This window comes from Pezoporus occidentalis, unplaced genomic scaffold (genome assembly GCF_034315485.1).
Source record: "Pezoporus occidentalis ecotype Australia unplaced genomic scaffold, CSIRO_AGI_Poc_V1 ctg39, whole genome shotgun sequence".
Classification (NCBI taxonomy): domain Eukaryota; kingdom Metazoa; phylum Chordata; class Aves; order Psittaciformes; family Psittacidae; genus Pezoporus; species Pezoporus occidentalis.
This window is the reverse complement of record NW_026915713.1, coordinates 8,787,401-8,809,779: the sequence shown is the minus strand read 5'-3', so window position 1 is coordinate 8,809,779 and position 22,379 is coordinate 8,787,401. Positions and strand designations below refer to the sequence as shown.

At 37.1% G+C, this 22,379-nt stretch overlaps 1 protein-coding gene across 2 annotated transcripts in view; it reads right to left on the bottom strand.

Annotated features, from left to right (window-relative positions):
• CDK19 (cyclin dependent kinase 19) overlaps window positions 1-22,379 on the bottom strand; it is a 131,838-nt gene that overhangs the window by 62,698 nt on the left and 46,761 nt on the right. For both annotated transcript variants that reach the window (XM_062632511.1, XM_062632512.1), the window contains exon 3: window positions 11,153-11,263. In XM_062632511.1, coding sequence (XP_062488495.1) covers window positions 11,153-11,263 — 111 coding nt within the window. The remainder of the gene's footprint in view (window positions 1-11,152; window positions 11,264-22,379) is intronic.

The window sequence follows — 22,379 nt, the reverse complement described above, 5'->3', positions numbered from 1 at the left end:
ACTGGCTACTTACCTTCAGTAAAGGGTCTCAGACTTTCTCCTCCCCCCCTCCTCCCCATTTGGGATCCTCTTATCCTCAGCAGCTAGAGCAGAAACTTCCAAACCAGCAGTATCTACCAGAAAGAGGACCACATTCTGTGCTTTCACACTTTCCCTCCTCCTCTCCAAAAGCATCAGGACACTGTACTCTCAACTACTTTAGTGTTACCCCCCTGAATCAGAAACCCAGTAAAGAGAGATTAAATAAATACTTAAATAAATTGGGAGCAGGGGGCACACAACAGGACACAACTTCAAAAACCCCACACCACATTAGGGTGAGATCATGTTCAAACATCTAAAAATGGTTATATTCTTGCTTCCAAGTTTCGGGTCTATTACTTCACTGATGATGACCAGCTAGTGTTTTTTGGATTACAGAAGTCAGTCGGCTCGTTAGAGGACAAATACCACTTGAAAACAGGGAATGCAGAAAAGGAACCCAGCATTAGTCAGTTGAAGAATGAAAAAAAGAAATTCATTAAAAGATTACTGAGATATCATGAAATATTCATAACCTAATTAATATTCATTGTAAGATCAACATGGAGATGGTGAGTTAGGCTGGTTTTGCTACTCGGTAGAAGAAATAAAGTGGGGTCAGGCCACTCTACCTTTTCAAACCTCAGACAAGGTGGGGCTATGCAAGGCACAAACCCAATCTTAACATATTGCCATTCAGTGAACTACTAAATCTATTCGTTCTGATGAAAAAAAAGAAAAAATCTCCTTTTTGAAGGCAATTCAAAGAAGCATCTCAGATAACAAAAGTTTTCAATTATGTGCTTTTTGAAAGACAGAAATAATAAAGGCAGTTTGCATTTTTAGCGAAAGCAATTCAAAATGCTAATTTGCAGACTGACATGACTACTAATTACCCCGTTTTTAAACAGCATTTGCCTAGTTCAAGATCATCCCCCTCTCCAGGTTAAAGAGGTAGCTAATGGCTGTGCTTTCATTAGATCTCTGCTCCCTCCACCATCACCACCCGCCAAGTCTGTCACTACTGTTCCAAATGCAAATGGTAACAGGTTAATGTTTCCTCATGGTAAATGCTACCTCTGGCTGTCACCAGTTCTCTAGCTGCTGCCAAACTGTGCTTAGCAAAGGTGTAGACAATACTGTTTAAAAAGAAATTTAAAAAAAAAAAAAAAAAAAAAAAATTTAATTTAAAAAAAAGGCTCCCACTGAGCCTTCCACACTGCACGGACAACAGTGATGGCTGAATATTTTAAAAAGTACAGAAAAGAAAGCTACATGATTACCAGTTTTTAATACCCAAATGAGCATCAGTAAACAAAACAAGAGCTTAGTACCTGATCCTTTAATTATGCAATCACTCTGAAAACTATAACGAAAAACCTCAGCGGATCATTTCCTTAGAAAAGTTTTTTCTTGTCGTATCACAAGAAGATTGTGTCAAAACTTCAACTTGGAGTCCCTGCCTTCCAGTACTGCACAATGCTCACCAGGTAATGACCTTCATATGTAATTACAACATGATTTATAAATCAGTAATGATACTATAAACTTCCAAATGAATACCTTTATTAATACATGGTATAAAAAAATAGAGGAGCACCAATGGGCAAAGGTCACAACACAAAGACACATAAACCCAGCCCTTTTTCAACATGCATGTAATCACTAAAAGCATAGCGTGGGGGAAGGTTTTTTCCTGCAGCAACTCATAGCAGCAGCATCCCCTTTCTTCCTTTCATTACCAAGGAACACTTAAGTGAACTTTTGAGGCAGATAACCTGCCCTTACACTGAACTTTAGGTATGCAAGTTACCTCTAAAGCAAAGCTAGTGTAACTAAATCAGCACAATGCTAAGCTAAGTTACCCAACCAGACTTGACAGCTGAGGCTTCCCACCACACCGACCAAAGCTGACACACGTTCCAGAAGATGACAAAGCCTGCTCTTATTTGCCTCTGAAATACCACTTACACGCATTTTTAAAATCATCTTGTTTTGATGCTTGCTTGTCCCAGTCAGAAAGGCTAAGAAAGCAAGCTCCTTTCTTGAAAGTTATTGAATTGCAGAAGTGAATTAAAACTGATAGTTTTAAGTAAGCATGCACTATCACTATTAGATAAAATTAAATTTCCTAATAAAGCAAATAAAAAATATTGTTGCCAACTTACTCTCCTGAAGTGTATATTTGTCAAATCAAAAACTTTATCCTATCACAGTTTAGATTCAAGAAATGAACAAAAATTAAAAACATACTGCAGGGCCAAATAATACAGGGAACTGAAAAGCTGCATTTGCCTCATGCAGAATGAATCCACAGTGGTTGTGACCAACTCCTACCCTCAAGTGTTTTGTAGAAAAAGCAGTTCATCCAATTTCTTGTAGGGAACTACCCACACAAAGACCAATATACATACCCAGTGCTAATCAGTAATTTTAATGGCAGTGGGCATCTAAGAAACTGAAGGGCACACCAGTACCATTATGCTAAAGGAATTTCTTAAGCAATTCTGCTGACTTTCGGAGGGTAGGGAGATGTGCTCTGAGTCAAAATATTTAATACTTAAAATTCAAAACCCCAAGTGTAGAAATGGATGCAAGTAAAAGCACAAACTAGTATGTTCTTTATACAGAACTGCACTACGCAAGTGATGAGGCACTCTCTACTAGCTTCACTTCCTGAATAGTCACAAAGTACAGCCTCAAGTACAGCATATAAAGGCTATAATCTTAGACATAATAAAGGTACGAATAACTTACAGGAATTACAGGAATTGTAACCTGTTTCCCGTTCCCTAGATGACTCCCCTAACCAGTAGGCTTCAAAACCACACTCCTCCTTTCTCTCATTCAATAAATCTTTTTGCAGAATCACAGAGCATCAAGACTGCCCCGCAAGTCAGGAGTACAGATTTGAAACCTGACACATAGAATAACATTCTGCATCTCTCTCCAGGAACCAGGAGGGGCGTTTGGACACTGCAGCTTTAGGTATGCTCAAGTTCTTTGCTGAATCTTACGCCTAATGGATAACCACTAAGAATAAAGCATAAGGACTTCCACAATTCACTCAAGTCAGAGAGGAGTGTTTGTAGCAAGACAGACAGAATGAAATAGCTTCAGCATTCTCCACATTTTTTTTCACTGTTGCTCTCTAATGATGACTTAATTCCCATATTCTGATAGATCACCTGGCCACAAAAGCTGGAAAATACCCAGGCGCTTTCACCAAAAGTTTAAGGAAGCCTTAATTGTCTGTTCCCACCATTCCATTCACAATGCTACAGAACAGAAACCCACCCGCACCATTATCCAGTCATAATTTAATTTAAATTAGTTCATTAGAGCACTGCAGATGCAAGCTTTCCTTCTCGTATATCTAAAAAGCTTCAAAATGAAAGAACACGTCATATGAGGCAAATGAAATTCCAAGCAATATTCAAATCTATTCAGCAAAAGTAGCCAAGTTGCTTTTCCCTTCTGTGCATCTGTATTTTCATATTCCTAAATCTTAAAAGCATGCTGACCCTGACTGGATTCCGCAAACACTGTGAGCCAATTAAGGATTCACTTTTGAAAATAAACATAATGTAAAAATATTTCTATTGCTTTTACATATTTCGTTTTAAATTCAAACAAGGCATTAACTTTGTGGCAGTGGCTTTAAGTCTATACTCTAAATTAATACTTCACCGAAGAACATTAAAGAACACAGAATGGAATTTATTAATATTCTACAAAAGTAATGAAACCTCCAGAAGCATGCTATAATTTGTTGTTTGCAATATCTGAGACTACTGGTTTTGTTTCCTCACTGCTTATTCCCAATTTCCAACTCCAAAAAATAAAATAAAATTGAGAGGAGAAACAGATGAACTGGCTTATTTCAGCAAGACCATTTCAGCTTTTGCAAAGGCAAGACCATATAAACAATAACAGAAAGAAATTAAGAGCTAAGCATTTGGAAAGAAAATGCAGTGGTGACTTATGAAACAATATTCAATCTAGTCTTCAATTGGCTTTCTATGTTACCTAATGTGTTGAGATTGATGTGAAAATTGGCTGATGAAAGAACTATGTACATTTTCTAAATCCTTCACCATAAACAATGCATGACAATATAGAACAAACTCATTTGGTTTCATGAAAACCCCTAGTATTTACCAAGCAGTTAAATAAGCATTCAAAAAGATCCTAATTTGAGCCTGCTTCAAGGAAGCCAAGCTGATGCAAACATACTCTCTGTTTGTGTGGTCTCATTCCTGATTCTGAGAATTGCTCTTCAGTATAACAGAGGTTAAAACAAACAAGTCAGACCTGGAAAATCTTCGTGGAAGCAAGAAGCCAGCTAAAAGAGAGATTTTATGCATGTCTGACTAAATGCAGATACAGTGTGAGGTCCCACCTAAACAGATGGGATGATTCATAGACCTCAAGGCACAAACCCCTAGAAAACCTTACTACTTGAGTTCTACTGTTTAAGGCAATGCTTGTTTCAAACTTCCATGCATCTCCACCAAACGAAAATGCAATCATGTCAACACAGATGCTTCTCCCCACTGAAATAAACTGTCTGCTCTCACACTTAAGCAAAAATCTTTCCTTCCATCCAATCCCTAACCCAACCTTTGAGAATAAAACAGAATTATGTCAATGCACCAATATAAAGTAAAATCACATTTTAATATTAAAGAGATGGAAGCTTGGATGCACATTAAATCTGTGCCACGGTCAAGAGGAAGATACAGATCATAGAGCTTCAAGTCCTATTTTAAACAGAAAACTATTTCCATCTTCTCTCTTCAGCAATCGATACCCAAAAAAAAGGTAACTAATATTGTTGAGTGCTAAATGTAAAGCACTTAAAAGGCTATGGGAGAATAAATCAAAATCTAAAGAGGATATAAAAACTAAACACGCATTGTTTGCAAAATTTTAAAAAAAGAAGCAGCAAAGATAGATCCAACTAACCTGAGCAACACTTGTGCTGTTTCAAAAATAAATCACAGCTTCATACGGCTACATTAAGGACTCATTTCAGACACACACACACATAAAAAATCGTCAAGGGTATATCAAAAATAAAATTTAATAAAATCAAAAGTGGGTAAAAGTCTTTCTACAATAATCATGTAGACTTCCAATTTTGAAAGCATTACAACAACCAGCACACAACAGCCGTTTAAAAGACAGGGAGGGGAAAAAACATACCTTGACACATTCTAAAAAGTGTCAGTACATGGCCACCAAGTATCGCTCTTAGAATGTCATTAACCAAAGTGTCAAACAAAAAATCAAATTCCAAGTGACAATAAGTGAGCATTTTAAGAAACATTGAAAGGAGCTTTAATACACTAAATTTTGCTAATGCCAATTCGCTTCAAATACCTAAGCTTTGAAACACAGAGCAGATATAAACAGATTCAGCATCATTTTCCCACGTTTTGCTGGGATCTTTCCAGGTCTTCTACATCTTTCAGACCTAAATATGTCAAAATAAGTCTACACAATGATAAGAAAACCCATCAGAATTCAGCTACCCTTTCTGCAACACTCAGTATTCACACCAGTCTTCACATTAATTCTTCACACACTTCATCCTTTCTTGCACACTTGCCTCTGTCTCTGAGGTCTGTTCCTACCTGTTGTTTCCTGCAATTCTCATGCTTTCGGTACAAAAAATGAACCCACACAAAATACCCTCAAATCCCTACAACTCTGGCAGAAAAAGCAAGTTTTGTGAGTGACAAGCGCATTCTCAGAACAGACAGCTATCAGCAAGGAATGTCACTGCTCTCTGCAGGAAATCCAACCACCACTTTAGTGTCAAAAAAAACCCATCCATTATATTTGGAAAGGATAAAGCATGCTGTAAAGACTTTCAGTAATAGTGGCTGACAATAAAAATTGTAACTTTAAAGAAAACAAAACCTATGCTAGCACACTCCTTTCTATGCCAGCAAATCTTAAATTCTTCTGCCAGCTAGCACAATCCTATATTGCTAAACATGCACACTGTAGAGCAGTGTGAACAAAGAATTACCTAGCGGAGCAGGACTGAATTAGAACAAAAACATATACATGATTATAGAAAATTAACAGAGATAAAAAATAACACTGCTACGCTAAGTATTTCTATGTATGTAAAAACTGCTCTTGATCAATTAGCATCTGAATTATCCTCAAGGGTAAGAGCTAAACTGAAGCTTAGTGGAAGAATTATAACTGGTTACACCATACTTGAGGAGTACTTTAAAAATCGGATCTATTAGAAAACATCCACATGATTTAACAAATGTGCAGGTTTATTGCACAAACCAGTATGCAACACCCACACAATTTCATTTAGCATTTAAGAACGTTACTCAAAATGTTGTTAGCTCAAATTAAGTACATTTATTTGCATATTGAGAGAGTTAGGTAGTGCTAGGAAATTCACATGTAGGAAGAATATTTTCTATTTTCCATTATTTGGTTATTATTTTTAGGTACATTTGGCTATGCTATAATCTCTATCCTACATTCTTAAAAAACAGAATATATATGTAACAAGTGTTTCACATAATACAAAGCCAGTCTGGCCATATATTTTTGTTACTATCAATCGTAATTTCAAGCTGAATTTTACTCCATGTTTCTTAGCGGTATGTGCTGCTAAGCAGTTAGTTATTATTAGATTGCAGTGAACTGTTAACAAGAAAGAAACATTCAACCAAACCTAAAAAAACAAACAAACAAAAAAAACAAACCCAAACCAACCCATATAATGGTTATATGGTCTTGGATAGTGAATGTATCATCACATACAATATTACCAAATCATAGTTAATTTACTTACTCACTTATTAAGTTACCAACAATAGTTCTTATGGCTATAAAACAGATTCAACACATTTTACTGTGATAAAAGTGTCACTGTTTTTCAGAATGAAATGACAAAAAGAAAAAGAGTAATCCAGAAGCTTCTGATTTCAGTTACAACAGAGATCTCCAGAAAAGGGGATGTTAAAGCTTTGAAGTTACACACACATATTAAATGAGTCAGCGAATTAACTCTGTACCATAGCTTAAAAAGTGGATACCCTATCAATTCAGAATATATAAAAAAAGAGACTTACAAAAATGTTGTTTACAATCAAAAATTAAAAATATAGAGATTATGGAGCTGAAGATATTGAATGTGTGATTATCTGCATTACAAAAAAGAAAATGTGTGCTTCAGAAAGTATTTGAAATACTAAAAATCTGATGCTGTAAAAGTATAGGAGAGTAGCTTGGAACAAAAGAAAAGCTCTATTATTATAACCTATCCGGTGGGTAAAAGTACAACAAACAGTTGACCTCCAGAGAAGATCTCATTTGTATCAAACTTTTCTTAAAATCCATTTAATTAATTATCAAGCATTTCATGTATTTTATAGAAATTTGAATAATTGAAGTGCATAAGCTTTATATAGAAAGTTCTGGACAGCAGTATACAACTTAAGACTAAGTTAAATAAGAACATACATGAAAGTTAAATAGGAAAAAAGTTATACCCTAGTTGTAAAACAGCAAAAATTCATGCATGTAAAACAACCTTTTTTTTTTTAAAAAAAAAAAGGAAAAAAAAAGGTCAAAAATTAACATAACAGAAAAATACCATTATCAGTAGAATGAATTACACTTTTTCTTGGAAAGATTTAATCCATGCATAGTTCTGTAAGACTTTAAAGTCCTAACTGTGCACTGAAAAATGTAACTTTAAAAAATGGGATCAATTTGATCCGTTGACTTAAGATGAATTCAGCTATGTGTTAGCTGAATTACTTTTTTTTTGTAATTCTGTATCTTTCAACATGAATTAATCAAGGCAGAAAACCTGGATACAATTTGAATTAAAAGCATCCAAGACCTTACAAGTAGATACTAAAAAAGGCATGTCCCTCAGAAGGGAAGGAACAGGAAATGGTTCTGTGGCTATGAACATCTGAAGCTCAAAGTTTCAGACAATTGGAATATAAAGGTATGAGACCAAAGCAAGTTACCAAGAATTAAGAAAGAATGTGGCCTATCATGTACGAGATGTTCTGTGACATCTGTGGACATACACATTTTTAACCTTCCACCGGATGCTCTTTTTTGCACTGAAGTATAAGCTAAGAAATCTTGCATTCATTTCATAGCAGGAGCATATATAAGCAGTGATGACAGTGTAGACAATACACTATAAATGAACATATGTGGTACATCCAACAGTCTAAGAACTTTATCAGCTGACAGAGACTAATAGCCAAGAAAAATCATAAGGAAGTCATTTGTGGATTACACTAAGAATGTTGGTAATTAAATTAAACTTGAGTTATAAATCGACTGGTCAAAAATATTTGTCTATTCTTTATTGTAATCTCATGAATGGCTTTGCATTGTTTTGCATAATGTAACTTGAGAAGTGATGAAGGAAAAGTCATGGTCTTAGTTATTAAACACTGAATACCTTTAAGGGAAGGACAACGTAATACATCTTCATCAGTACCTGTCACTTAGTTCAAATTAGCATAGCTTTCTTCATCCCTTGGTAATGCTATTAAACAGAAGTTACACCAAATTATAAAGTATGCAGCTATCTATACTCAAATTTCAGATCTGAGCAGTCTAATCCTTGAGAATTAAATACAAAGTAAAAAAGAAAAAAAAAAAGAAGTTCTTGCTCACCATAAAAGAACTTTTTAATAAGCTTAACTGGCACCATCACATTTCCTCATTAGAATGGGACTTTTTTTTTTAGTATTACAACATGAACAGAATAAGATAGCATCTAATATAGTTTATTCATCTCTTGCCAAATGTTTCCAGTACAGAAGCTGAAAAATGTAATGATTTTAATTAATCTCATGTTTGCAAGTGATTAGCATTTACTCTTCTCATTGAAGCCAACAGGAGTCACTAAAGCCAGGCAGCTTTGAAAAGAAGGATGATTCCCATACTTATAGATAGATTTTGCTAAGTAACTCTAAGCTACCTACATTTGAAATTGTTGGTCTCTGGAAATCTAAATCTCTCTAGTGACAGCACATCCAACCTTCCAAAACTTAAACCCTTCTAAACTGATACCCACAGTGAATAGACTTATTATTGTGTTTATGTAGTGCTGGGGGAGCACACGGTACTAAGCAATAACAAAATGTGCCAATCCCCTACTACAATTTCTACCCCAAAGAGCTGAAAGGGTGCAAGCTATAAAGCACAGGAAATGCAAAACACAATACAACACAGACAGAATGACAAGTGGTTGTTATTACTGAAATGCGTTACAAAATTAAGTGGATTTTGAGGAGTTTTTGAAGGAGGATAGTGAAGGATCTTTACGTACGTTAATTGGGAGGCTGTTCCATGTGTAGGAGGCAGCGTGGAAAAAGACACAAAGTTGGGAGTGAGCAAAAGAGACAAAAGGGGAATTAAGAGCGATGCTTGGGAAGTGCTGACAGTAAAGGAAATGAAGACCAAGTTTAAGCCAGAACCAAGAATGCCTTGAACATGGCTAACCTTATGCAAGGGAGGAAAAAGAATTCCTGGCAAGGGCTTAAGAAGCAAGGAAACATGGGCTATTATACAGGAAAGGAGAAATGATTTGTGTAGCATGTACCAAAGAAAAAAAAATAATAAAAGAGCATTAAGAAGTGGGAAACCAGTTCACATCAAATAACTAGCGTAACAAACATTTCAGTCTCAAACAATAGAAAATAATTAACTTCTCCGTGATTATGACTAAAACCCAGCCAGATGTGAGGAGTGGTAAGTACATTAGACTGCAGTCAGTCTTTATCTAAAGCTGTTAATCATGTGAAAAATCACCACACACTGTAAAAAACACACACCCAAAATAAATTCAAATGGAAAAGGTTAGAAAAAAAGGTGTTTTAAACATGCCATTCAATGTAGCAGTTCAATGTGTTTGTTGTGATTGTTCTATAAAATGCGTAAACTCATTTGATGCACAAATAAATTCTGTCCATACGGGGTTTTAGCTGCTGCATTCTTATTCATCATCACTGTCACCAGTTATGAGAAATACACAAACTCTCAGCATACACTAAACTTTGGTGAAGAAAACTTCTAAAATACAAAGCTACTACATTTGAAAAATCAAATGATATTTTCAAAGCATAGGAAAGGGAATGAAATACCATGTCTTTACTTGTTCTGAGCCAGAAGTACCTTTTTACATGGTCTAAATTTATTTTCCTTCCAGATTACAAATTTGTGTCATTTACAGGCACACATTAATCAGGTCTTGAGAGCTAAGTATAAAAAAAAACTGACCAATTTGTTAATAATGTTAGTAAAAGCAACTTCTATATTACTGAAGCTTTAAAAAAACGATATTGGAATTAACATTGCCAATTCCTCTCCTTGCCGGTATTTTCAAAGGAATTACAAGCATATCGATTGTTCTTAGTGTTTCATTTCTTTTGGGTTTAAGCACAAATCCAGGTCCAAGCAACTCATACCTTATCAGTAAGCGTGGAGCTTAAATATTTGTACCTCAGTTCAACTCATGATGTCATTGATGTCCAACAGATTATATCAAACCATATTTTGCTGGAAACTTAAACATGGACATTAAGTCTCTACTCTTGTTCCACACAGTGATACTTCATTAGTAGGCCAAATTAGCAGGGCTTACTTATTTTCTTTCCACTCATACTGTCGCAAATTTACTGTTCAGAATTAGATGATTGAATGTTGGTCATTTCCACTGTACCTCAGTGAGAGGACTCAGTAAAGCAGTCTCTCCTTGTTTTCTTTGTGTGTGTGCGTGTAAGTATGTGCGAAACTGCAGAAAAAACAGAAAATATCAAATATATTTCCAAACTCTAGTTTAGAAGGTCTCAATTTAGGAATGCTTTCCTTAAGTCCATTTAGAGCTTGTAGAAAAATTCTTTTACCTTCAAAATATGATTTGACTTTAAAAAAATTTACATAGCCTTTCACAGGTTTTTAAAACTTACAAATAACAGGATGTCAGTTAGACCTTTAATTACAGAGAAAGAAATACTGTATCTCTGCGCTATACGAACGTATGCCATATACATGTCACTTTGAAACAGATTATATTACACTATCTCAAACACTCAGGGAAATCTCTACTTACCCACAGATCATGTTCAGCATAATCAAACAGCAGCCAAACCTTTCTGTCACTATGAGAAAGGAAAACCTTCTGCAATGCAATCACGTTAGGGTGCTTCAACTCTCGTAAAAGCTGCAGAGAAATAGAGAAGCTCTTGTTACTTCTGTGCTTGTGAAGAAAACAGAACAAAACAAGTCTTAGCACAAATAGCAAACGAGTAATGCTAAAACACGCCCTAGAAGAGCCATCACTGATTGAGTTATCTTCAGAAAGGTCAAAATCAGGATATACACAGCCTCTGTGGCATGGATTGCTGCTCTGCCAACACAGCTGACCCTGAACCAGCCACCTTTGTCCTGTACTCAGCATATAGCTATCCATCCCATGTGCCCTCAGCTTCTATTTTTTGTTTCTAAAATGCTATTACACACAAACATAACCATTATCACAGGTGAACATCCAGATTTGAGTATGTCAGAATGAAGCTTATGCAGCTGGTCCAGTTCTTTGTGCGGATAACACAATTCTTGATCACCACGTAATTACTGTATTACTGACAATTTGTTTTGCACTGGATCCCTGTCTGACTTGCCTTGAAGTCCCCTGGGTTGTTGCTCTCAGAACATAAGGGCATTTTCAAAGGAAGGTTTACCAAAACCATTTTTCTAATGGTTGTTGCAGCTACTATCCTGTAATCCAGAAATAAACCCAAGCTTATTTACTGGTTGCCAGAATGAAAACTAGGCCTCATGACTAATTAGACAGCACATTAAAGGAGGCACCACTGTTGAAGTCATCCTTCTGCCAGATTAAATCAGTCTCAGGAGGAGTTGGGAAGCAGTAGTCCCAAAAACATAATTTCCATGAAATCGCTTTTTTTTTTCCCCTCCATACTGCCATCTCTAGAATGATTGATCACTTCTGTTTTATCTGTAAATTGCTTGCATCTGCAGGACTAGTATATAAATTGCCAAGAATCAATTTATAATGGCAAAACAGTAAATGGAGTAGGTTCCAAGGCACATTTGAGAGAAATTAATCTTCCCCTTTCTCACCTGACAGAAAAAGACTCAATACATTTATTTGGGGGGAAAAATAAGGAAAAGGATTAATTTGAAATTATATTATCCTTTTTCTATATAGATATCTGTCAACACAAGAAATCTTCTAATGTTACAACTGCTTAAATCTATTCCACTTTTCAGAACATTAAATCAATTAAATAATTTTTCTCCCATGTAGGAAATGTTTTCTTCTTTGTATTTGTTCCTCTCCCTAACACTGAGCATTTCTAGCTGTAAAAGAAAGAAATTTCTCCCTAATGAACTGATCAATAGTCATGTCCAGGTACCACTTATGAGACAGAGTTATAATTTTGCCACTTAACAAATCATAGCAACGTGCAGAATTATAAACTAACAGAACGCTGTAGACTGAAACCATTTCTTTGACATGCATCAAGAGATGTTGCTTGTCTTTAATAATATTAAAAACTTTTTCAGTAGGGAACGTGATGCTGATGCCTTTTTTCTTGGCTTTTTTAATAAACAGTATCTCTCAATTTAGGATAATTTTAACTAAAAACCATTATAGTAGGCATATTATTTTTTTTAATTGCTATTAGATTTTTCTTAAAGATACTGTTGGCAGCAATAGCAATATAAAATAATTCCAAATTGTTGATGGTTTTTAGGGAGGGAAAAAAAAAGCGCATTCTCTCAAAATAATAAAATAAGTAAAACTTTGCAGTAGGAAACAGCCAAAGAGTATATAGTTCCATACCAAATGCTAGCATACAGTAAACAAGTTAACAGAAACATTATATCAAGCATAAGGTTAAAAAGAATGCCTGAAGTGTTGTGCATTTTCAGAAAGGTGGTATATGAAAACAAGGCAGGAATATGTATACTCTGCAGCTCTCAAGCATCTCTACTCACACCATGATACACAGAGAAAGCAGTGTGTACACAGCAGTGGTCACCATTTATCAGAACAGCCTGATTAATAAATGAAACCCGAAATCTCTCCTTTTCATGCAAACTAGTGCAAAAGGATACTTTCTTATTAAAGTGGTACATTTCTTATCCAAAACAATGACATACACTCATTTTCAATAAGTAAGTTATTTCTAATGAATTATTCTCCTTTCTGATTCAACACAGATGACACAACAAGCACCTTTCTCCAAGCCCAGCATTTTTCACACAACAGAATCAAATTATTAGTGGTATGATCTTAAATGGCGACTTTTGCAAAAAACATGAGAACATGAGGAAGAGATCGTTATGTCACTTTTATACTACACGTGTTGAATTTCCAACAGCGAACATCTGTATCTGAACTGAAGCATAGAGTGCTCTAAGGACAACAAACAGGCTCTGCAAAAAAGTTCTGAGGCTCTATTTTTCAGCTACTGGAGCACTGGTTACAGTTGCAGCCACAAACGGCAAGAACCAGATTAACAAAGTCTGATTCGCAGGTTACAGGCGCACTCTCTACTCACCTGCTTCTCGAGTCTTCTCTGCTCAGAAAAGCTTGCAATAATTCATTTTCAATAAGACATGTTGTAAATTAACATGTTAAAAGCAATATGGTTATTTTTAAAGTTGCAATCTAGAAGATGCCAAGATGTTCCAAACACATTAATCATAGTGGCTACATTAGCCTTATAAAATAATAATTTTTTTTCTCTCAAAAAGAGCAGTTACAAACCAAAACATTTCAGAGACATGAATGCTCACCACAACACAGCTTTTCTAATAGTTATATTTAAGATATTCATAATTTATTCAGAACATTTATGGACTTGATTCCCCAACTTAAACTCATTCTGTAATTATTTATACACCAACCAATTTTAAACACTAGACTGAAACTCGCCAAATCATCTTCTTCCATCTAACAGTGTGTAACAGAAAATACTGATTAAGTTATTAAGAATATTTTAAAAAGTTTTTGTGTTATCAATTCTGTACTCCAGGAGATGAACACATTTGTAATCAAGGAAGAAGGCAACTAAAATTTTATGGTTTTCTCATGTGTCTAGCTTAAGTGAATGCTTTAGCACTTACGTATAGTAATTCTGGAAGTGCTTTTGTAGTTTCAGCAAACAGACCTTTATACCTTCTTCTACTGCTGAGCCACAACCCTAATGTAACAGGATGACGTAAGAAATTTCATGTAAAGCAGATAGCTGCAAGTGGAAAGAAGTGGCGCACATGCAAACCAGAATGGCTTTAAACAGCTTTATTACATTCTGGCCATCATGACTGGTATTACTGCAGCAGCGAGTGCTCCAGCAGCAGGAGCCAGACCAAGGAAACGCCAGATCCAGAGTTCAACGCACTGAGTCAAGAATTGGAGCTCTGCTCTAGTTACACTACACTTGCAACGGTGCTAGACACCAACTAGATGAGATCAGAAACGAAAGCTTAGGGTACAAGTAACCAGCACAAGTCACAAACAGAAAAATAGGTCAGATTTATGCCTAAAAATAACCTCATCTAGAGACATGACTACAGCAGAAGAGAGGGTGACCACAGGGACTGAACTGATGTTATCCACAGGTACATAAAGAGTAGAGATGAGCAGAGTATTCAAAAAGCATCAGAAAGATGCTATCAGAAAGGAATATAGAGTAGAACTAAACACACAGATATGCAAATCAAGAGACAGCAAACCTGAGACAGGTGTTTTGACAAGTATTGATCTAAGGTTTAGCTAAAAGAAGCCAGAGATTTCGGAAACAGTATTTTCCTTAAAGCAGACAGGCGGAAGCCAATTGTGTGAAAACATGAGGATGTATTTAAAGCTACTTGCATCATGGTTGTATCAACTACCTACTCTCATGACTTTTACATTTGACTAGAATTTTGCCAATATTTAACTTCTACAGCAATCACCTAACTGTATTGTCATTAATTTTTGTCTAAATGGCTTAAAAATCACATATTGCCTTAAAGGATGTCAGAGCAGCACTCAGTTCTTCAGCTAACCCTAATCTTGAAAACAAAACAAAAACAACTCATCTCATGCTAGTTTGTCACTTGTGCTTTTCCACCAGCTTCTGCTGTGAAGGCCTGAGGGTTCCTATAGCTTTTGTGCAGGCTGAAAACAAACCTGCCTTCAAATTCTTCGAATAAGGGAGCAAAAGAGCTAACTTTTAAATATCTTGTCCAAATAGGAGATATCGGGCAGAAGTGGGGGAAGGAGTGGTGTCATAAGACTTAGTTAGGTAAGACTTTAGCTTAATCTAATGGCTCACCTTCCAGTTTCGCCCTTCCACTACTCCCTTTATTAGCTATCACATGCCACATACATTTAATAGTTGTCATGCACCTTTTCCTGAAACGGTTGAACTTCTGTTGAACACCAAAAATGTGCATTTTAGTCCTAGCTATAAGCCCAAGGACCATGTCAGAGACATGGAAAATCATTGCCTACAGCTTTTCTGCACTACAGATTGCCATATAAATATTAAACATACAAAACAGAAAAATGAAAGCTAATACCAATTTTTCTTAGGCGTTGTGCAGAAGCAAATCAGTTTGGAGACTTGGTTAATTCAAGTCTAAAAATAGCAAGAAGAAATTAATATACTGTCCTAGTAACTGAACGATTCCAGAGTACCTGAAAAAAATTTTATTGCACGTTTACACCTGTACATAAAAAAACTACTAGAATTTATTACAAAGTGAACAGAGCATCATCTTTTAATAGTTATTTACCTTACTGTTCCGCTATAATTTAAGTTACATCACACCCAACTTGCAGTAAAATGCTAATAAAAGCCTGTCTCTCAGGTGAGTTCCAGTACATTTGTTTCATAGAATCATAGAATCATAGAATCCTTAGGGTTGGAAAGGACCTTAAGATCATCTAGTTCCAACCCCCTGCCATGGGCAGGGACACCTCCCACTAAACCCCATATCACCCAAGGCTTCGTCCAACGTGGTCTTGAACATGGCCAGGGATGGAGCATTCACAACCTTCCTGGGCAACCTATTCCAGTGCTTCAACACACTAACAGGAAAGAATTTCCTCCTTATATCCAATCTAAACTTCCCCTGAGTTTTAACCCCTTACCCCTTGTCCTATCACTACAGTCTCTAATGAAGAGTCCCTCTCCAGCATCCCTATAGACCCCTTTCAGATACTGGAAGGCTGCTATGAGGTCTCCATGCAGCCTTCTCTCCTCCAGGCTGAACAGCCCCAACTTCCTCAGCCTGTCTTCATACGGGAGGGGCTCCAGTCCCCTGATCATCCTCATGGCCCTCCTCTGGACTTGTTCCAACAGTTCCATGTCCTTTTTATGTTGAGGACACCAGAACTGCACACAATACTCCAGGTGAGGTCTCACGAGAGCAGAGTAGAGGGGCAGGATCACCTCCTTCAACCTGCTGGTCAGGCTCCTTTTGGTGCAGCCCAGGATACGGTTGGGTTTCTGGGCTGCAAGCGCACACTGAAGCCAGCTCATGTTCATTTTCTCATCAATCAACACCTCCAAGTCCTTCTCCGCAGGGCTGCTCTGAATCTCTTCTCTGACCAACCTGTAGCTGTGCCTGGGATTGCTCCGACCCAGGTGTAGGACCTTGCAGGTGTTGTGGTTAAACCTCATGAGGTTGACATCAGCCGACCTCACAAGTGTGCCAAGGTCCCTCTGGATGGCATTCCTTCCCTCCAGCGTATCAACCGAATCACACAGCTTGGTGTCATTGGCAAACTTGCTGAGGGCGCACTCAATCCTACTGTCCATGTCAGCGACAAAGATGTTGAACAAGACCGGTCCCAACACCAATCCCTGAGGGACACCACTCGTTACTGGTCTCCAGCCGGACATTGAGCCATTGACCACAATTCTTTGTGTGCAGCCATCCAGCCAGTTCTTTATCCACCGAGTGGTCCATCCATCAAATTGATGTCTCTCCAATTTAGAGAAAAGGATGTCATGCAGGACAATGTTGAACACTTTGCACAAGTCCAGGTAGATGACATCAACTGCTTTACCCCTGTCCATCAGTTCTGTAGCCCCATCATAGAAGGCCACCAAATTGGTCAGGCAGGATTTCCCCTTAGTGAAGCCATGCTGGCTGTCACCAACCACCTTGTTGATTTTCACGTGCCTTAGCATGCCTTCCAGGGGAATCTGCTCCAAGATTTTGCCAGGCACAGAGGTGAGACTGACTGGTCTGTAATTCCCCGGGTCATCCATTTTCCCCTTCTTGAAAATGGGGGTTATATTTCCCTTTTTCCAGTCATCGGGAACCTCACCTGACTGCCATGATTTCTCAAATATGATGGACAGTGGCTTAGCAACTTCATTTGCCAGCTCCTTCAGGACCCGCGGATGGATCTCATCAGGACCCATGGACTTGTGCACATTCAGATTTTTACGATGGTCTCGAACCAGTTCCTCTCTTACAGTGGGTGCAAGGTCTTCATTCTCACAGTCCCTGCATCTGCCTTCCAAGACTTGGGTGGTTTGGTCAGAGCCTTTGCCAGTGAAGACCGAGGCAAAGAAGTCATTGAGAACCTCAGCCTTCTCCAAATCCTGTGTAGCCAGTTCTCCCGAGAGCTTCCTGAGGGGGCTTACGTTCTCCCCAGTCTGTTTTTTATTTGCTATGTACCTGTAGAATCCCTTCCTGTTATCTTTAATACCTCTAGCTAAGTTTAATTCTAACTGGGCCTTAGCTTTCCTAACCTGCCCCTAGCTTCCTGGACAACATCCCTGTACTCTTCCCATGCCACCTGTCCTTGCTTCCACTTATTATAAGCCTCTTTTTTCATTTGAATTTTCCTCAGGAGCTCCTTATCCATCCAAGGAGGTCTCCTGGCCCTCCTGCTGCACTTCCTTCTGGTTGGGATGCAACCCAGATGTTTCCTGGTAACAGCACACAAAGCAGCTTAGGCAAAAAGTCATTGAGAAAGGCATCATTCTGAATTATCAACATCTGTGCAACTTTGTTCTGTACAGTGGCTTTCTTGTACACATACTACATTTTTATTATTATTATTCTACTGGTCAAGAGAACTGTACAAGCATCATCGCTCATCACAGCTCTTCGATGATGCCACAGTCTCAAATTTTAAAATGCTGCATTTGGATAGCTTAAGTAGTATGAAACAGCTTGTAGGACTCCAGGCAGCTACACACTATAAACAAAATTGATTGCAATTTCTTCTGACGCCTGATGAGCAAGTTCTCACAAAGGACACCAACCATTTCCCTCACAAGCGAATGCCTCTTACAGCAGTGGAGGGGTGGAAGTCATGATGGGGAAGTATCTGATGCCTGAGAAAGTTATGTTTGCAACAGAACTGATACAGAAGCTTGAAACATTGGAAACATAGTGTCAGCAGTCCAGCTAAATTAGACTTTGCATGGAAAGTCAAAACAGTAAAGATTGTCTAGCCAAAGAAGGAACACAAGAGTGCACAAGTGGTGTATCATATAGCTTTAATAGAAAAATAAAAAACTAAAAATATTTTACCCCGTTTTAATGACAGCTATGATACTGATCATGGAGAGAGTGAACACACACATAATGGAAATGCCTCACATTTGAGAAAGTGAAAATGAGCACAAGTCAGATATAAGCAGAACTCAGAGGCAGCATCATATGATTAACAGAGAGAGCACATAGATTTATAGAGGGGACAGGGAAGGGAGATTGTCGTGGTTTAAACCCTAGCCAGACAGCTACCGCTAAACTCAGGACAGAGATGAACCATTTGCAGACCTGCTAATCCAAAGCATGCAAAAAAATTTTGAAACAATGAATATAGAGAAAAATGTACTAAAAATAAACTACACTGATTTTCTTCTCTGATAACTGAGTTTCTACACAAGCAGAAGATCTGTGTTCAAATTTCAACTTTATAATAGTAGACTTTATCTGATAGGAAAGATGACAAAGGGAAGAATTTTGAGGTGAGCAAGAACTTACCTAAAAAGGCAGCTGATAATGGAAAAAATTTCAAGGTAAAGGAGTTCTAGATATTAACTATTTGCAGAGTTACAAAAGAATAGGTATTGTGACTGTTAATAAAATCCATTTTAGCATCCAAACCATGAGCATGAGTTAAATTATCTGATTAAATAAAGGCAGCATTCCCAAAGGAGTGTGATAATACATTATCTTTTATGATACTTTATGCTATGACTGAATAAACAAAAGGTAACAGAAATGGGATGAAGCACAAAATCTGAATTCATGCACTTACCAACTAACCAAGAGTTTCTACTATAAACTGAGAAGCCATCAGAAACAAGTGACAAAATGGTAGAACTGGATTTCTATAAAATAAAGAAAATTAAGAGGGTAAATCTAATATTACATATACTAGTTGAGATATTTAGAGAAAGAGATGTATTGATATCAATACACAAAAGGTTTCTGTGATATATTTTTATAATAGTGAATGCAGTTTTCTCTTCCTGTGCTCAAATACCTTCCCTTCTACACACACACAGAAAGATGAATTCACCCTGAAGGAGGAAAAGCGTGACCAAAGGAGCAAACAAACTATCTCTCAACAGGGAAGAAAGCTTGCTCAATTACTGTAACTGATCAAATACTGAAAGGAAAGAAGATTGGTATCCACTAAGATACAAAGGTGTTAGCACCAAAGATGAAAGACATAATTACACTAAATGACAATCATGGTTCAAGAACAAACTGATAAAACTGATAAGAGACAAATTTACCCTGCAAGATGGCATCTCATGAACAGGAAGGTCCAGGAATAGTTTCTCAATAGCAGGGAAAACAGCATATCTCGTTTGCAGCTTGATCACCATTAGAAAAAAGTTACTTGATGAATCTGATCTAACAGTAAGCCAGTAGATTCAGTAATGCAATGTTTATGCACTTCTCAGAAGCCTTCATGAACGGGGGGTTTGGTGAGCTGGTACTGATCATCTCCAGCAGATGAAAAAAAATCATGCACTGATTGACAGTCAGCTTCCACAGTAATTTGGTTTAAACTCTTTGAACTTCGCCTACAAACTTCCTATCACCATATAACGCAAGTAACTTTTACATGAAGCAGTAAAAACAACTAGAAAGCCTCTTGCTCTTCTAAGCTATAGCCTCTGCTGTTTCCCCCCCCAACAAAAAGACTTCTGTGAGACAGAAGGAAGAGAGTTACGCTGTTACTAATATAAACAACATGGTGAATTATGAAAGTGTTTAGCACATGTAAAAATAGTCAGACAGCACATTTCTCAAAGAAATAACTCTCACACGGAAATAATTTTACACCATAGGATGAATAATGCTTTCTAGCTACCACCTACAAAAGCAGGGTGAGGACAGACACTTTCATCTTGCTGTGAAGGAAACCTAAGAAAAATTTGAGAAAACTGGGAGGTAAGCACTGCTCTCGCTATGACACTAGTAAAACTTGCAGTAAACACGTATTTCTGTGTCAGTGATGACAAAACCTATAATCATCTTCAAAAATTTATTCTGAGGTCAATCTCATCTAAGAGGTGTCTCTATCTTCCACATGGTTTACTCCAGTCTTTTCATCTGTGTACTTAAACTGATCTGGAACCACCTTGGTAGTTTCTTTGATGGAAACGCACTCTGTAATGCATTTAACCACTTTCAGGGCTGGAGCCAAAACCTTTAACAGGCAGAGATGCAGATCATAAGAAGTCAAAGGAAAGACCAAAGCATGAGCCTGATTGTTCATAAAAGCAATTGTACAGTGTAGAATTTTAAAGTTGCCTCTTGTGTGATAAATATATTCAAAGCCTCTAGGGTCACTGAAGTTAATTTTAAATCGAAGCTGAGGTTTTCAGAGGAACCTAAAGATCATCATTTTACTTCTTCAGAAGCTCTTTAAAAATTCCCATTTACTTAGATATTATTAATCAAGACTAGATCCTCTCCTCCATGTTATTAATATTATCCTTTCCACAAAGCCTCTCTGATGTCTACTGAGCATCAGATGATACTGAGCTCATGCTGCAGCTGCTCCTTCAGGGAGGTATGCATATATAGGACTCTCAAAATAAAAAATAAGAGCAGGCAGCTATTAATTTTCTTAAACTTGTAAGAACAATCATTTGCTAACTGTAATACAGGTCTCAAAGTTATCAGGAAGAAGAAAAGAGAAATGAATTAAAACAGCACACCATATTTAAAAAATACTCAAAATTAAGCTTTGTTTAGTGATACAACTGATTGTCAAGTCTGGCATTTTCCAATTTGGATTCCCTTTTGTATTTGGAGAAAAGTCCACTTACAGTGGTACTGCATAACTGAAGCAAAATAAATAAATAAATAAATTAATCTTTACCTAGTACTAGCTTCAGACTAAGCAGGTTTGGAGAGTTTGTTTATCAGTCCTTCAAGTTGTAAACTGTCTGTGGCTGGCATATGTTTAAGAGGCCTCAGAAAGAAGTAGACAACATAAAAATGGACATGAAAACACATACACACATCAAAAAGGAAGAAAAAAAAATGAAAGAAAGAAAACAAAAATTAAAATGTCCAAAGAACCTAAGAAGAAAGGTAAAAGTTTAAAGTTGCAGCTTAGGCTCTGCTTCAGAGAGGACACATTCTTTGTACATCAACCTGGTCAAGCTCTGTCTTTTGGCAGCATTTGGCACATGAAATCAAACAGGGGATGCAGACTGAAATGCCATTCTTACCTGAACTGCTAGGAGTGCTGCCCCAGTTTACAAGGCACATTCCAAATTAAAATTAACAAACTATTTAAGAGCATGAGTCCAACCAGACTCTCTTCTTCTCCCTAATTCTCCTACACAAGCAACCAATTTTCATCAGTTTTATCCCAAGCAGTCCTCCATACTGAAACACCCCTCTAACTCATTCTACAACCCTCTCCTTTCTTCATGCTTACATCTCTCTAAAGCACACAGCCCCCAAACTGAGGGCTCTAAACTTCCACAGAAAGACACAGTTTTAAAAAATAAAGAAGTAAAAATACAGTGAACAGAATTTAGCTGGTAAATTGCCAAATGTCAGGACAGGAAAGAGGACAAAAACCCGCCCCACCATCCTCTTATGACAAGGATTAAGAAAGTATTTATTCTGTAAATATTTTCATTTCAGGAGCTGAAAATGGTCTGGCATTGCTAAATAACATTATTATTCTCAAACAAAAGCTTGGCAAAAGACTTTTCATAAATATTACATTTTAACTAAAGGAATAGAAACCAGGGTAACTGCATTTTTAATTCTTGAGGTTCCCAGCAAAAGAAAACTATGTGACT